This window comes from Rhinatrema bivittatum, chromosome 8, assembly GCF_901001135.1.
Source record: "Rhinatrema bivittatum chromosome 8, aRhiBiv1.1, whole genome shotgun sequence".
In the NCBI taxonomy this organism is placed as follows: Eukaryota; Metazoa; Chordata; class Amphibia; order Gymnophiona; family Rhinatrematidae; genus Rhinatrema; species Rhinatrema bivittatum.
In genome coordinates, this window is record NC_042622.1 from 46,253,029 (window position 1) to 46,269,786 (window position 16,758).

A 16,758-nucleotide genomic window follows, 5' to 3' on the forward strand; every position below is an offset into this window, starting at 1 on the left:
TCCGGTTTCCGAACCCGTGGCGGTCAGCGGGCTCGGGAACCGGCATCGGCTGTCAAACCGCTGACAGCCGCCGCTTCCATCAAAAAAGAGGTGCTAGGGACGCGGTAATGTCCCTAGCGTCTCTTTTTACCGCCGCGCCTAATTTAAATAAATTAAAATACTGTATCGTGCACACAGCCCGCTCTCCCGCGTTTTTACTGTATCGGCCCGCATGAAAGTTAATCCCCACCACCCCGTTAAAATAAACCCCTCATAACAAATTCAGCAACAGGACCATCATGTACCCACCCCAGACTTAATCCACCCTACAAATGACAAACAATGCCTACTCGATGGAAAACAATGCCTACTCGATGGAAAAAGCTACGCTGTCACCATTTTCCTGAAGCTAAGATAGTTTGTTTGAACCCTCACCTCTAAGGGTGCAGCATTCCACTGTTCTGATCTACCTTTTGGAAAACATTCTTTTCCTATTTGCCACTTTACAAACCACATGTCTAGTAGGAACCAGTACACTCACTGGGTAACAAGAACTATTTTCTCTATATAGTACAACGTAACAACACTTAAGAGAAAAGTGTACAACTTTATTATCATAGATTACAGAAATATTTTTGGAAATGTGTCCATATATAAAATCACACACACACTCATTCACACCTTAAAACCTTCAAATACACAATGGAGCCAGCATGTAAGACTCCAATGAGCCTATACAATTTTACAATACATCTTCATATAGCTTAAATATCCTGTGGATATACCCACTTACAATCTATATATACCCACTCCCACACCTGTTTCCTAATACTTATAAGCATAAAATGCCAAACAGATACGTCATCTAATATATGTTCATGCTAGAGCTGGCGCCTATTGTGCAAATCTTCTCTTTAGAATGTCCGTTTTCAACTTCGTTATTGATGTTTATTCGGGTGGTCTGACCCCAACAAGCGGCCCCTGTTTCACATGCATTTGCTTCCTCAGGGGGACTGCAACCACTGAGAAAACCAAACTTACATTTAGATATAAGACCATAGGACACACTCACCACCATACATATTAAACAGTTTTTTACCTCAAAGTCGTTTATACTCAAGTTTTTCACCAGACTGCACAAATGTTCTTTTTCTCCCGAATTTGTGTATTCAACAGTTCCAAAGATTATTCTTCTCAAAACGCAGCAAACATCGTAATCTACAAAATTCCGAACAAACGTATGCTGAATATTAGGCTTCATTGCGACAAAGTAAATCAACTACCCCATCAGCTTCCTCGATTATATGCACTTACCCATTCCATGAAACTACTTGATTCTGTGCAACGGCAACAAGACCAATTAGTATGCCTCTCCTTTTGCAAAGACCTCCGACTGCGCCATGATTTCACCAATATACTCCATCTCTCCCCAACAAACTCTTTTAAGACGTCTCTCAAGGGCCCCCGCCCTAGCATTTAGCATGCTAGGGCGGGGGCCCTAGCATGCCATTTAATATGAACAAGTGCAAAGTGATGAACATAAGGAAAATAATTCAAACTGTTGTTATGCAATGTTATGTTCCATATTAGGAGTCACTACCCAGGAAAAGGATCTAGGTGTCGTCATGGGCAATATGTTGAAATCCTCTGCTCAATGTGCAGCAGCAGTCAAAAAGAAAACAGAATGTTAGGAGTTAGTAGGAAAGGAATACAGAATAAAATGCAGAATATCATAATACCTGTATATATCTTCATAATGTGTCTGCACCTGGACTACTGTGTACAATTCTGGTTGCCTTATCTAAAAAAAATATAGTAGAACTAGAAAAGTACAGAGAAGGGTGACTAAAATGATAAAGGGGATGGAACAGCTCTCCTCTGGGGAAAGGATAAAGAGGTTAGGGCTCTTCAACTTGGAAAAGAGTTGACTGAGGGGAGATATGATAGAAGTTCATACAATCAGGAGCGGAATGGAACAGGTAAATGCAAATTGATTGTTTTTCTTTCAAAAAATAAAAAGACTAGGAGACATTCCATGAAGTTACTAAGTAACACATTTAAAACAAATCTGAGAAAATATTTTTTCATTTAACACACAAGCTCTGGAATTCATTGCTGGAGGATGTGGTAAAGACAGTTAGTGTAGCTGGGTTTAAAATAGGTTTGGACAAGTTCCTGGAGGAAAACTCTATAAACTGGTAAGCTTGGGTAAAGCCACTGTGTACCCCTGGGCATAAGTAGCATGGACTCTATCTACTATTTAGGATTCTGTCAGGTACTTGGGACCTGTCCACTGTTGGAAACAGGATACTTGGCTTGATGAACCCTTGATCTGACCCAGTATGGCGGTTCTTATGTTCTTATAATTTCTCATCCAAACAACAATTGTACCAACATCAATCAAACTGAAAAACATTATCACTGGCCACATGTTTGGTTTGTGTTTTGCAAGTGGTCCACCCCACCATTGATTTTGTGCTATAGGCTTTGTGGAATTCTTATGGATAGAAATTCCATGTGTGATGGGCAAAAGTCTAGCAGTAGGTGTATTCTACCAATCAGTAGGTGAATCCTAGCCAAGATGAAGAAATGGACTGTGAAATGCTAACAGAAATTAGAAAGGCAAATAAAATTTGCAACACAGTAATAATGGGAGACTTCAGTTTCCTCAGTAACGATTGGGTCATGCTAGGAGGATACGTTGCCATAAATGACTGCTTCATGGAGTAGTTACCATAAATGACTGCTTCATGGAGTAGCTGGTTCTAGAACCTACTAGAGGATGAGCTACTTTAAATCTAGTACTTAGTGGAACCCTTAGTCTGGTAAAAGAGGTTACTCTGGTGAGGCTGCTTAGTAACAGTGATTATAATGCAACCGAATTTAACATAGCCACTGGAGGGAGGACATTAAGTAAAGCTACACCAGTAGCATATACTGTAACTTTTAAAAGGGAGATAATGACAGAATAATAAAATGACATAAAACTAAAAAGAGTAGTTGCCAAGGATAAAAGTTTGCATGTGGCATGGACATTCCACATAAAATGTATTCCATGCATTAAAAAAAAAATTGAAGGGACACCAAACAGCTGTCTGCATGTTTAAATGGCGAGGTGAAAGAGGCAGTTAAAGCCAAAAGGCTATCTTTCAAAGAATTTCTGAGGGCAGAGGTGAAACAGGTTTAGAAGAGATTAGAAGCTGATTAGAGGCAGAAGTGCAAGATTTTATTTTCTGCAAAAAGGCAGTTTGCTTCTAAGCACAGCATAACAACACAGGGGTTATGATGAACTTTGAACACACCCTGACCCATAGATCACTCACAAAAATAAAACATGTTAAGTCATTTCTGGAACAAGAAGCATAAATTTGATTGCAATACAGGATGTTATACGAGTTAATCCCTTATCGGATAAGCCATTCAGATGAGGGTACAGATGGACTCCTCGCCTTTTAGGCTTCTGTGGGGTCTGGAAGTCCCTCATAAACTGGGTTAGGGCCAATGAAATCACATCACTTTAGCAGAGGCCCATATTCATCAAATCATAATTTTACTCATGTATTCAGCAGAGCACAGCTAGTTATGTGTTTCACTAAATATTTCTGGTCCAGGTTAGCCAGTTAATTTTAGGGCTGATCTCCGCACAGTCGGATCTACGCATATAATGCAAACGCTGGATTTTTTTAATCCTGTGGTTTGTCCAGCTAAGCATCAAATTTAATTGTTTCAATATAAGCCTCCTATATTTTAAGAAAATCAAAAACTTTTGAAAAGTCTTTTTCTGAAAAAAGTCTTTTAAACAGCAGGGGGGGGGGGGGGGTTTCAATTCTTCTTGCTCACTTCAACTAGAGCAGACCTTCCACTTCAGGGATCTGGTTCTGCATAGTAACAGAGGTCAAAAGATCAAATTGCAAAACCTCAACTGCAACTTCAGGTTGCTGGAGCTTACTCAGAACCTGAAGAAAAACAGGAACACATCAACAAAATGCACAACACAGACAGACAAAGGCATTTCTTCTTTGTTCTTCTGGGCATTTATTTTCTTCTTTCCTTGGAAGTCTTGCAACAGGCAAGTTAACAGGGAACACTTCAGCCCTCTGAAATGTTCATGCAGCTTGTCCCAGTCTAGGTAGGAAACAACTCATTATCAGGAACTTACAGTCTCAGATCTCTTAGGTTGTGAGGTAGGAGTGACACAACAGAAAAAGGCCTCTGTTATCCTCCTGGACCAGTTTCTTGTGACTCTTAGGCTTGGAACAGGTCTGAAAATTCTTTTGAAACAGTTCCAGGGCTCAGATATATATACTCCGACCTCCTGACAACACTCCATCTCTGGATCATTTACAGCAGGGAAAAATGTATGTCCGCACGCTGTGCAACAAGGCTCCACAGATATCGAAACATGTCTGATATCTCCAGCACTCCCACCATCATCCTCCACGCCCAATCACATGTAGCCCTGGTAGCACGCTCCTGCAGGAACTACCTTGACACTCACACCCCAAAGAGGAGAAAGTATTGTTTCAACAACTCTACCGGCTCCTCTTATTGGATGGAGGGTCCCCAATCTCAGAAGACATAGGTCAGGTTCACCATCCCAAGCTGATTCTAAGGGTGTGTGGCCAGTCCACATCTTCCGACTGCCACTGGGAAGCGCTAGTCCCCTCAAGTGTTGCTCCACCCACAGTACCGATGTCTGGCATTATCCTTGTGTCATGCAAGGTAGGCAGTAAAGTCTCACCCCAGGTGTTTCAGTGACTGCCAACATGTCTGAGGCTCGAGCAAAGAGGCTTTTCACCAGATGGGAGTTCAAACTGGGTTCATTCCCTTTAAGAAGTGGCTTGGACTATCCCAGTATATTCCCCACATGTCCTACTACGGGCTGTTCCAACTTCTCTTCCTGGCGAGCCTTTGCATTCCCCATGTGTGCACGCACACACAATCCGCACCCCGCTTATCTCCATCCTCCGCTTGGCCAGCTGTGCTGGCTCTTTCCTCCCAGGCCCCCCTGGTCCTCTGCCACATTCATGCTGCTCTGGCTCACGGACTGAGGCAGACAGAAAAACAACCCAGACCACTGCGGCAGCAGCTGGGAGGCTCTTTTCCTCACCAAGGAATTCATATTAGGGCTTTACATAAATGGACATTTTATTTGCATAAATATTCATATTAGGGCTTTACATAAATGGACATTTTATTTACATAAAAAAACTTATTAAAAAAAAAAGTTTTGTTTGCATTGGGGACCAATTTTCTAAAACTTAGCAGGCATCTAGTCACAGCGGATATTAATTTTTTTGTGCGTGAGAGAATAAATATTAGCGGCAATTTTCAAACTGTCAGCCGTGGGACAAAGATTGCACGTCATTTTGCACTCATGGGCTTTGCACCGATTTTTAAAGGAAAAGTAGGGCCATGTCCTTTTGCTTTGAGACTTGCTGCAGGTACAGATTACCCACCGTTACTCGCACTTTCTATTTGTAGATTTTTGCCAGATAAGTACAAGAAAAGATTTGAAAGTGCCCATTTATGCCTTTCCTGACCTAAGCATGCCCCCCAGGAAAGCTTCCTCTCAATGCAGCTAAACGTCCAGCCGTAAACAGCTTTGAAAATTGTCCTCCCAATGGGGTGCATTTTCAAGGGGCGTCTATTGCATGGGTAAAAAAATAAAATAAAAACGCCATAAATCTGACACATCTGAATAAGTAGATTTGTAGCTGCCATGAAGAACTTGCACGTTTCCATCATGCGCCTATTTTTGGCTGTGTAGAAAAGAGGCGTTCTGGGGGGGGATGGTTGAAAACTATACTTCCATACTTCATTTACAAAAATCTAAATGCATTAGGGTTGCCAGCTGGCTCCAGATTTTCAGGACAGGTTGATCAAGTCCTGGTTTTACTCCCCTGCATGGAGGTACTTATAGTCTTGCTTTTCTTAGGGAATGCAATAAGGAAATCTGAATAAGTCCCAGCATGTAGTAGGGTAAAACCAGGACTGGATGAACCTGTCCTGAAAATCTGGAGCCAGTTGGCAATCTTGACATGCATGGTAGGAATGCCGATAATGCACACACTTTTAATTACATAACAAGCAGATATTCCAATACAATGGATGCGGATACCTTGTGTTTGAAATCTAATGGGTTTGTGTGGGCTGAAAAGTACATGTATATATTGCTAGTTTGGTGCCTTATTGGAAATTTACCCTTATATCTGTAGGCATTTTTTCTTCTACCAAGTATGTCCCTCAAGGTTTATTTTAGATGGGTAACGAAATAAACTTAACAATTTTATTCCTAGGAGGTTTTGTTAATAATACAACAAAAGGACACAGAAATCCATAATATTTCCTCTTTCGACGGAAGCCAAAGTCCACTCTAAATGGCCACAAAAACTAGTTTCAGTTCATACTTACTTCAACATTATCAATGAACATTACTATAAGATGAGGGTACCCAACACAATGATTAGGATTTCATTCTCAGAGAGAAAAGAAGAGGCTGGCATGGCAATCAAAAGCATAAAAAATGCGAAGGTTATGTTCCTTCACATTTATAAATAGTTCATTTTACTCACTTTAAACTTAGTTAAGTTCATGTTTTGTCCACATTTATAAATATTTCATATTACTCGCATATATCAAGAGTTCCCTGTAAAGCATTTACAAGCTAAGTTCATGTTTAATGTAAACCGATGTGATACTCACAGTGAATGTCGGTATATAAAAACTTTTAAATAAAATAAATAACCTACCCCTTTTAAGTGCTAGCTTTCATCTCTGCCTTTGGGAATAAAATGCATCACATTATACATATCTACTAGGCAAATTTTTGGCCAAAATTCTTCTAAGAAGTTCCACTCAGAACTAAAGGCGCCTACTTTCCGGAGCACACATACACAATCCGAGCGTAGACGTGGATCTGAAAATAGAACACCCCATCGGAGTCTTCCTGTCTCTCCTGGCATGTCCTGAAAATCTGGTGTGGACAGGATGCTGAACACAAAAATTATTAGGTGGGGGGACACGCAGACACAGTCACACACTGATGCAATGGTCTCATAAGCTTCCCGCTAAAAAAATAAAAGGCAAGAGGGTGACACCGAGAAGTTTCCTATATGAAAATTCCTTGATCCCAATAATAATGTTATGATAGAAAGAAAAAAAACATCATCATCACTGTTTATTTACAATGTCTATAGTGGATCTATATACAGAAAACAACCACCAAGGACTGAATTACATAGTCTGGGTAAACAAATAAGCATGGGTGTAGCTTGCTTATTGCGGCGGTTACTACCCCTAACTAATTAAGCTAGATATTTCACTTAGATGCAACTCCAACACTGCTCTCTGCATTAATGGTGGGGGTGGAAGGAAAATAGAACCAAAAGGTTACTAAGAGCCAAGAGTAACAGGTAAGTATGAGAAAAAAAAAATGGGGAACTTGCTGGGCAGTCTGGATGGGCCATTTGGTCTTCTTCTGCCATCGTTTCTATGTTTCTATAGGGTACATGATCAACAGAGTTTAGCATGTATAGGTTTCAGGGTACAGGATTTTATGTTCTAGAGATGTATGCAAGAATAAATTTCATTGGAAGGATAAACTAAAGCAGAAGGTATTACAAATCAATAAAAGCAGAAAGCACAACAGCTGTAGGTTAGGCAGCAAATATAGGGGACATCAGTAAGTCAGACATTGACATTTCATCGATCTTAAGAGGGTCATGGTTAGTGGAAGTGTCAGTGTTCAGCTTAGTTGGGTCATGAGAGGCCGGAGCTGATATTGCAGGGATCCAATTAGGATTATGGTTCTGGTTGAGGACCGCTATTATTCGGTTTTAGATACTTCCTGAAGCGGGGAGAAGGTCTGGTGTGAGCCAGATTCTAGTGGTAGAGGGTTCCAAAGGGAAGAGACTCATCAGAACAGTCTTTTGCTGATGGTGGAAAGTTTCATTTTCTTCAGAGCAGGTACTGCTAGGCAGGCCCACAGTAGTGAGCACGGTCCCAAAGGGTGTGTATGAGGTGAGCCTGTTTTTGAAGTAAAGTGGTGCCTGGTCTTTAAGGGGCTTGAAAGCCAGGACCATGATTTTGAGAAGAGGACAGTAGTGAGGTGTGTGGGGAAAGTCAATGAAGGGTTCTTAGGAGTGGTGTGATTTGGTTGAACTTACTGGGTATTTAACAAGGTTCATGTTGCAGAATTTTCTAATAGCTGTAGGTGATGGTTTAGTTTTTTGGGTAGCCCAATGTAAAGAGAATTACAATAATCAAGGTGGAAGATCACATAGACCTGGACCACTGTAGCAAAAGTGAGGTCATTGAAGAAGGCTCGGAGTTGGCACACTTGAGAGAAGGCTAATTTTGTTGCTGCTTGTACTTGGATTAGAGTAAAGCCTAGACTGCAGATTTGTGGTTGGAGGGCAGAATTGTACCTTACAAGGCCACTCTAGAATGTATGTGGCTGTAATCATTCTTTCCAACACAGAGCACCTCCGTTTTTGAGGGTTTTGTTTAAGTCTCTTGTAATGGAGCTTGTTAGAGATCTTTTTGAGGCAGTTGTTCTGGTTAGCAATTGTGAATGGTCAGGTCTGGGCCTAGAGGTGAAAGGAACTGGATATCATCTGTGTATGTGTGGTAGAGAATTTGGGATTCTTTGATTAGTTTACCAAGTGGAGCCATGTAGATGTTGAATAGCATCGGAGAGAGGATAGATCTTTGTGACACACCACAGAGAGGGGGTGAGGATGACATGATGCCTGTCCAAGGGAGATGGCTTTTGTGTGATTATGAAGAATTTGAACCATGCTAGTGCTGGACCTATGAAACCAAGATCAATCAAGCACAGGAAGAGGATTTTGTGATCTATCATGTCAAATGCTGCATAGAGATCCAGAAGTAAAAGAAGGGCATTTTTTCTGCAATGCAGGCAAAGATGGACCTCATCCATTGGATTGATTAGAGCTGTTTCTATATTGTGGAAGAGTCTAAATCCAGACTGAAATGAGTCTAGGGTGTTAATGGTTTTCAGAAGTGCTGTTAGTTCTTGTAGGACTGCATTTTTTATTATCTTGCTAAGGAAAGGGAGGTGGTTGCTTTGATTGTGGGGATCTAGGATTCTTTTTTCTGTGTGTGTTTGATCACTGTTTTGTTTTTTTTTTTTAAAGGCATTCAGGTAGGTGGCCTTCTGATAGTGAGGAGCTGCATTTGAAACTCATTTTATTCCTGGATTGAATTTCGTCCCCATCTGAGAGAGTTTCCGTTTATGCTTCTGTATATAATTGAATAATAATTATCCTCAACTTCCTTTTACATTTTCAGCACATATTTTCATTCTCTTTCCCTTTTTCCCCTTTCCTTTTCTCATCTTATCTTCCCTTGCATCCCTGTCAACTCTCAGTAAACTATGGAGAATAATGGAGGAGCTGCTCAGCACTGAGAAGGACTACGTCTGCTCGTTGGGCTACGTCCTTGCTCATTATCTTCCTGAAATGGAGAGAGGCGACCTGCCTCAGGGCCTGCGAGGTCAGCATGCCGCCGTATTTGGAAACCTAGAAAAACTGCATGAGTTTCACAATCAGCTTTTCCTGCAGGAGCTGAAGGAGTGCTGGAAGGACCCCCTCCGAGTGGGACGCTGCTTCCTCAGACATGTGGGTCTCCTGTAAATGACGTGTGCTTGTGTACATGTGTGGACAGAGGTCATAGGGGAAGAGACCATTCTGTTTCTTTTTGCTGTCTTGAATTTTGTTATGTTTGAAAATTAATTCTAACAGAGCCCCACTGTTAGCCATGGGGGTTCAATATTTCAAAACCCTCTGACCAGGTAAGATAGCCGGATGAGTTCACCGAGTTATCATTACATGGACATTCAACCACACTTACTAGCTTGTTGTGTGGCTGAATATCAGGCTAAATCTGTCTGGGCAGGTTTTGAATGCATAGATAAAAGCCTGTCATTTTCACAGCTGGGGATACCTGACTAAATTTAGCCATTTAACACAGAATATCATATTAACCAGCTAAATTTGAAAGTCTGCCCAGGAACACTTCTGACCTGGTCCCTTTTTTCCCGGCCAAGAGGGTCATTTACCAAGCATTTTTCCCATAGAGTCAGAATGGGAGAAAAGCCTTAGAAAATCAGGCCCTAAATTTGTGTGGCTTGTGATTTTAACTGCATACATTTAGCTGTTTGTGGGGGGAGGGGGCAAATGTTTAAATAACTAGATTTACCTGGCTAAAAATCAGATCCTCATATCTTTTAGTCTCGCAGCCTGGATTGTTTTCTTTCACTGTGTTAGGATTACTAGACTCAGGCTTTGACTAAGGTTATTGTCCTAAATGTTCCAAGCCAAATTAAGCTTTTCCCTAGTGTATAGTTTAATTTTCAGTGAGAAATCATTTTTAACCTGAAATGAGATGTAACAGTAGGTGTATTTCTGGGTTGTCACAGGTAGATGTAAGTTCAACCTTCCATCTATAATAATATAAACAGGCCTGGTTTCTGTTCTGTTACAGAAGGAGCGATTCAGACTCTATGCTTTCTACAGCAAGAATAAGCCTCAGTCAGATACACTGCTAGCAGAGCACGGTGCTGCGTTTTTCAAGGTACGGAACTCAGCAGGGTAGCATCATTAGTCTCCAGTGGTCCTCAATTTCAAGGGCCTAAGAGTGTTGAATGCAGTTTTCTCTCACAGGCTAAGGAAGCACCAGATGCATTTCAGTATTCCAAATCTAACCCATATATATTACCAAGAATACTCTGCCTGTTTCACATGGCAAGCCAGAATAATGTGGAATTCAGTTTTAACATCATGGAAAATACAGTAAATTCTTCTTCACTAATAAGGATGTGCAGGCCAAATTATTTCATTTCAGTTCATTTTTTTGTTTTGGGGCTCAGGCTCTCTCACTCGCCACTGAAATTGGGTCCTTCTGGAGAATCAGGGTCCTGTCTTAGCACTGAGGGTAGCCAGCTAGACCCCTGACAGACAAATAACAGGTTAACACCACCGTCTCAGGGAGGCAGACCCAGAGCTTACAGAAACCTCTCTAAGTTATGCAGACAGGGGACAGAAACGAAGATTGGTTGGCCTGCAAAGGTTCAGGCAAGGATGAGATCAGCAGGAACTCCAAAGTTAATGGAGCAGGACTAGGCTGAGCAAAGAACTCAGTCTCAAAGTTTAGGCTTGGATTTCATTAAAAGTCTCATATGTTTCATGTGTGTGAATTTCCATGTTTGAAGAGGTGGAAGGTGGAGCCTGTAAGTCCAGAGGTTTTTTTTTCCTCGTCAGGACTTCATGCATATACATATGCATGTGATCCAAAAGTCAATATTGATTGGAGGTTACCACAATCTACTGGCATATGGGACTGGTGGGCTTCCGATATGACTTCTTCTTAGCTAGTATATGTATGCAGATTCTCATGTGGATGATAATGGGGGCTGGAAGACATCTGGTGAACAAAACTGTGACTCATGACTGGATACAAAATTTGTCAAGGCCACAAGCTTAGCAAGTTTGTGTCCAGTGGTACCAACTAAATTGTAAAATGAAGACAGGGAATGGGCCCTCCTCTTAAAGGCATTCACATTAAAACTGCAGGGGCTATCATGTGGCTCAATTTCCATCTTGTGTTGCTCGGGCCTGCATACGGTTTGGTCTAGTTGCGCACTCCTTTTTAGGGGAGAAGATGAACAACTGAAGTTGCTGGGACTGATGAGGGGATGAGAGGCAGAAGAAACTAGTTGAGGACTGGAGAAGGAATGAATAAAAATGATGGAAATGGGATACTAAGGAGTGCGTGAAAGAGGGAGAAATGGAAGGCTAGGAAAGGAGTGATATGGGAGTGGGAAAAGGGAAGGCTGAGGTGTGAGAGTGGAGAAATGGCCTGGGAAGGGGTGAGAGTGGTAGGTAGGTGAGAGATGAAAAGAGGGAGATTGAGGACTGGAGAATGAGAGGTGGGAGAAGAAGTGGGAAATCTAGCTATCGGTGGATAGAGGAGCAAAACAGAGGGAAATAGGGGAAAGAGATGAAACAGAAAGATCAATGTCAGAGACAGATGTAGGGGAGGAAGTAAAGAAGGCAGAAGAAGCGATAGAAATGGCAAATAGACAGGAGACCCAGGAAAAGGAGTTACAAAAAGACAGAGGAAAAGAGAGACTGGGCTAACATGATTAAAAAATGTAAATGTCCAGATAACACATTTTGGGGCCGATTTTAAGTTTTACATGCGGGGGGTACATTTGTGCGCGCTATCCGGCGCACACAAATGTACGCCCGATTTTATAACATGCATGAGCTGCTGCGCGCATGCATGTTATAAAATCCGGGGTCGGCGCGCGTGTGCACCTTGCGCGCGCCGAGCTCAAGGGGAGCCCCGATGGCTTTCCCTGTTCCCTCCAAGGACGCATCCTTGGAGGGAACGGGGAAAGCCATCGGGCCGCCGAGCCTATGCAAAATAGGCTCGGCGCGCACAGGGGTATGTTTTCGGGGATTACGCGCGTATCCCTTTGAAAATCTACCCCTTTATTTTTAGTTTAGTGATTGGAATATGTCAGCTTTGGGATGTGCATCTTTGCTATCTTTCTGTTTTACTCAGTACAGGAGGAAATACATTTTTCTTTTCCTTTCTCTGGGTTTAGACTGCATGCAAAGTCCAGCTTCTTGGGGTTTCCATTTCAGTTTTTTTATCTGTACATTTCTAATTTGTGGTCATGATTGTGGTCTGCCTGTGCGACATCAGAAAGGCATTCTGCTAGTGTGTTGGTTCTGTGCATGAGACTAGAGCAGTCCAGCTTGTTTAGTTTTTCCAGTATGAGGCGTATTGCTGACTGTGAGTCCTGTTGTAAGATCTGTAGTGCTGCCTTTTCACGAGTAGGTTTCTTACCGTTTGAGTTTGGCCGATAGCATGTTATGGTATGGCAGGTTTGCTCTATAAGTTTTGAGCACATTTTTGGCTTGCTTTTGTATTGTTTCACAACGTTACTGATAGCGGAAGACGTTCACGTTGCTGTTACTGAGATGGCCCCAGAATTTGAAAATTATTTTTAATTGGTGAGCAGTAAGAGAAGCTCAGTAAGAGGCGGGCGTGGAGGGAGCCGTGCGATCTGTGCCAGGATCGAGCTAACAGGCAGGTTACTCTGTCACAAGTCGTGTAGAAAGACTCCCTGACGACAGCTGTAGGGGTGGGTGGAACAGAGATCATTTAAAGTATAATATTTAAAAGTGTGGTGTCCAATTTTGTGGGGGTTTTTTTTACAGTATTTGCTCTTAGAAAAGTGGAAGCTGCTGATCGTGAATGTTGGGTGGGGAGGGGGGGTGGAGAAGGGGAGAGCTTATGGGCCCACTCCCTGCGTCTTTTAGATACCTAAGCAATATCTCTGGGGCAGATGAAACACAAGTAAGCTTCTTTATGGATGGGTGGCCTTATCAAGCGGGTTTCAGCTTTTCAGGTAAATTGCTTTTCGATAACCTATGATAGCAGATGGCTCTGCTCCGGTGTCTTATACTAACACCTGTTTTCTCTGCAGCGTAAACAGCAGGAGCTAGGAGACAAAATGGACCTGTCTTCTTATCTCCTCAAGCCCATTCAGAGGATTAGCAAGTATAACCTGCTTCTGGAGGACATGCTGAGGGAGTGCACTTCCACCAGGGACAAGGCCCAAAGTGAGCTGCTGGCTGCACAACAGGTTGTCAGGTTTCAGCTGCGCCACGGAAATGACCTCCTTGCCATGGACGACATTCAGGACTGTGATGTAAGAGCAGCTTCCCACTTTGACAGAATGAACAAGTCTGGGAAAATAAGACCTTCCTTTCTTTTATTGTCTTTTAATGGGATCAGGGATGGCTGAGGGGACTGGACACAGCATTGCGGAGTCTTTCACATCTAGGCCATCAGTTCAAATGCCAGCTCAGATGGCCTATGTGAAAGGAGTCAGAGCTCTCACCCTAGTTCCAGGGGGCCACAGCAGAAGCATTCACATTGTGGCTCCTGTCAGATTCCTTGGAATCAGTGAATTCTGCCGCACAATCTCATCACTGACTCGTTACAAGGACACAGTGAGAGAGAGATTGGGATAATCGTACCTGAATGTGTTTACTTTCCTTCTCCAAACAAGAAAACCTGGCATAAGTAATTTAGTCTGTCTAAGCTGATGTGAAATATGGAAAGATTCCCATGTTCCTGCTATGGGTTGGAGTATAGGCTATGATTTCTTTTCTTATCTAAATTAGAGCCATATGTCTTATTTTTAGAGATGAATCCTCAATTCAGATAATTTTTGGCTTCCACGAATTCCAAATCTGTCTAACATTCAGAGACCCAAAGTCCAGCAAAACATATTCCCTATTGAAACGGCCTGTAATGCAGTTGGAGTTTGCACCGTTATGGATATATTTTTTACGTTTAAACAGTTTTTATTAAATAGGAATACAACACTAAGGAGGGCTTAGTTCTGAGAAGGGCTCAGCCCTTCTCAGAACATAATCACAATAGAAACAAACAGTGAACAACCCCCTCCCCCCCACCCCCGGTTCCACATAGTACAAAGGAAGCCACCATCAGTCAAAGCAAGAGTTCCACCCAGGTAACGCACAAAGCATCGAGATTAATCATTCACTACAAGGCTGTGTGCACGATGTAGGAGAGATTGAAGATAATTCTGCCACACCGTCAGAAAACGTCACCTGCAGCGTGGGGATGTCCGGGAAGCCAGGGACTCCATGGTCATCATTCCATGGAAACGGTTTCTCCAGGCCCAAAAAGACGGGCTATCAGGAGACCGCCAGACTGAGAGGATCACTTTTTCCCCCCTTTTATGTAAAAGCATGCATGAACCAGGATCTCGTATCTGAATCGGTGAAATGCACCCGAATAACAGCCAGAGAGGGGTAATTGGAAAAGCAGCGTCTATCAAATCAGCCATATAATCCACCACTTTGCGCCAAAAGCGCTATATAGAGGGGCAAGTCCAGAATACATGGGACTGAGTCCCCATAGCATGCCCACAACGGGGGCAGACAGCTGAGGAAGCTATAGTCAATTGAAAGGCCACTTGTGGCGACACATAGGCCTGACTGAAAAATTTAAATTGTAACTCTCTATAGTACATATTGGCTGAGATCCTGGAAATACGCCGAAAGCATGTCTTCAAAATGGTCTGAGTAATAACAAAATCACCATCCTTGTTCCAGCGGGATTCCAAAATTGAACACATATCCACCTCAGCACGCTTTTGTAGTTGCTTATAATATATTGACAGAGATGGGGCCTTGGCCTTCTCAAAGCAAAAAAACCCATCCAAGGTGTGAAACACCGAGGGATCCCTATAAAGGGCAGGTAGCGCCCGTAAATAATGAGCAATTTGAATGTAAGGGAAAGTGTGCGTAATTCCGAAACCATATATCGCCTGGAAGTCCTTAAAGGATATTATTTCCCAAGTACGTATCAATAAGTAATCCAAGTAAGTTATAGCCCTGCCTTCCCAAACTCTGAAATATGAAGATTGTGAGCCCGGTGTAAAATCAGGATTTCCCACTACAGGAAGAAAATAAGCACAAAGGGCGGGTAACTTTAAAAGCTTCCTTAGCCGCCTCCATGTCTGCCGAAGCGGGTGCACCAGAACTGTCTGTGTAAGAAAAGATGAGAGAGAGGTAACGCCGGGTTGGACAGCATAGGCAGGAGCCACTGGAGCCATCAGGGCAGCATCAGCATATAACGGGGCATGAACAGAGGTGTCCAGTAACCAATCTCGGATAAGCCTAAGATTACAAGCCAAGTTGTAAGCAGCCAAATCGGGCACTCCCAGTCCACCTCTACCCCACCTCGCCTTCAACCAGGATAACAGAATATGAGCCTTCCCTCCCCTCCACAAAAACCTCCGAAGTGCGCCATTGAGTCGTTGAAGATCTAGCCGCTTTAGTATAACCGGGAGATTTTGAAAAAGATAAAGCCACCTAGGCAAAATAGTCATTTTGAATAAATTGACCCGACCATTTAGGGAAAGGGGTAATTTATTCCAAGTGGCCAAACAGTCAGTGGTAGTCCGCATCATCTGAGGAATATTAGCCTGATAGACACGATCAGGATCTGCTGGGAGGTACACCCCCAAATAATATAAGTGATTGGTGGCCCATCTCAGGGCAAAGGGTCCCGACCAGTGAGCTTGGAGAGTAGCTGGATATGCTAAGACAGAGAATTTAGACTCATTCAAACGCATCCCAGAAAACTTACCGAACTCCCAAATTGTGTGCAGTAATGGGAGCAATTACATTGAGGGATAAGTTATGAAAACCAGTAAGTCATCCGCGAAAGCCACCCCTTTAAAAACGCGCGAGCCAAAACGTACTCCCCTAATATCACAGCTGTGATGAATAGCCAACAGAAGGGTTTCTAATTGCAGTATAAACAATAAGGGTGATAACGGGCAACCCTGTCTAGTACCTCTGGCCACCACAAAAGGCTCAGATTGTGCGTCACTGGCAAGTATAGCTGCATGGGGATCTGCACTGCCTGAAGAAAGAGACCATCGAACCCCATTTTTTCCAGAATGAAAAATAAGTAGCGCCATTCCACCCGATCGAATGCTTTTTCAGCATCGAAACTGATAGCCAAATGGGGGTTGTCCATCTGCCGACAAATCGTCTGGGCAGTCAGTATCCTGCGTATATTGGCTAAAGCATACCGCTGTCAAACAAAACCAACCTGATGATCACCCACAAGGGAAGGCAAAATAGAAGGCAAGAGTTCGGCCAATATTTTTGCCAATATTTTATGATCTAGGTT

At 42.7% G+C, this 16,758-nt stretch overlaps 1 protein-coding gene across 1 annotated transcript in view; it reads left to right on the forward strand.

Annotated features, from left to right (window-relative positions):
• KIAA1755 (KIAA1755 ortholog) overlaps positions 1 to 16,758 on the forward strand; it is a 129,309-nt gene that overhangs the window by 82,648 nt on the left and 29,903 nt on the right. Inside the window, exons 15-17 of the mRNA XM_029612330.1 lie at positions 9,374 to 9,623; positions 10,489 to 10,578; positions 13,505 to 13,729. Coding sequence (XP_029468190.1) covers positions 9,374 to 9,623; positions 10,489 to 10,578; positions 13,505 to 13,729 — 565 coding nt within the window. The remainder of the gene's footprint in view (positions 1 to 9,373; positions 9,624 to 10,488; positions 10,579 to 13,504; positions 13,730 to 16,758) is intronic.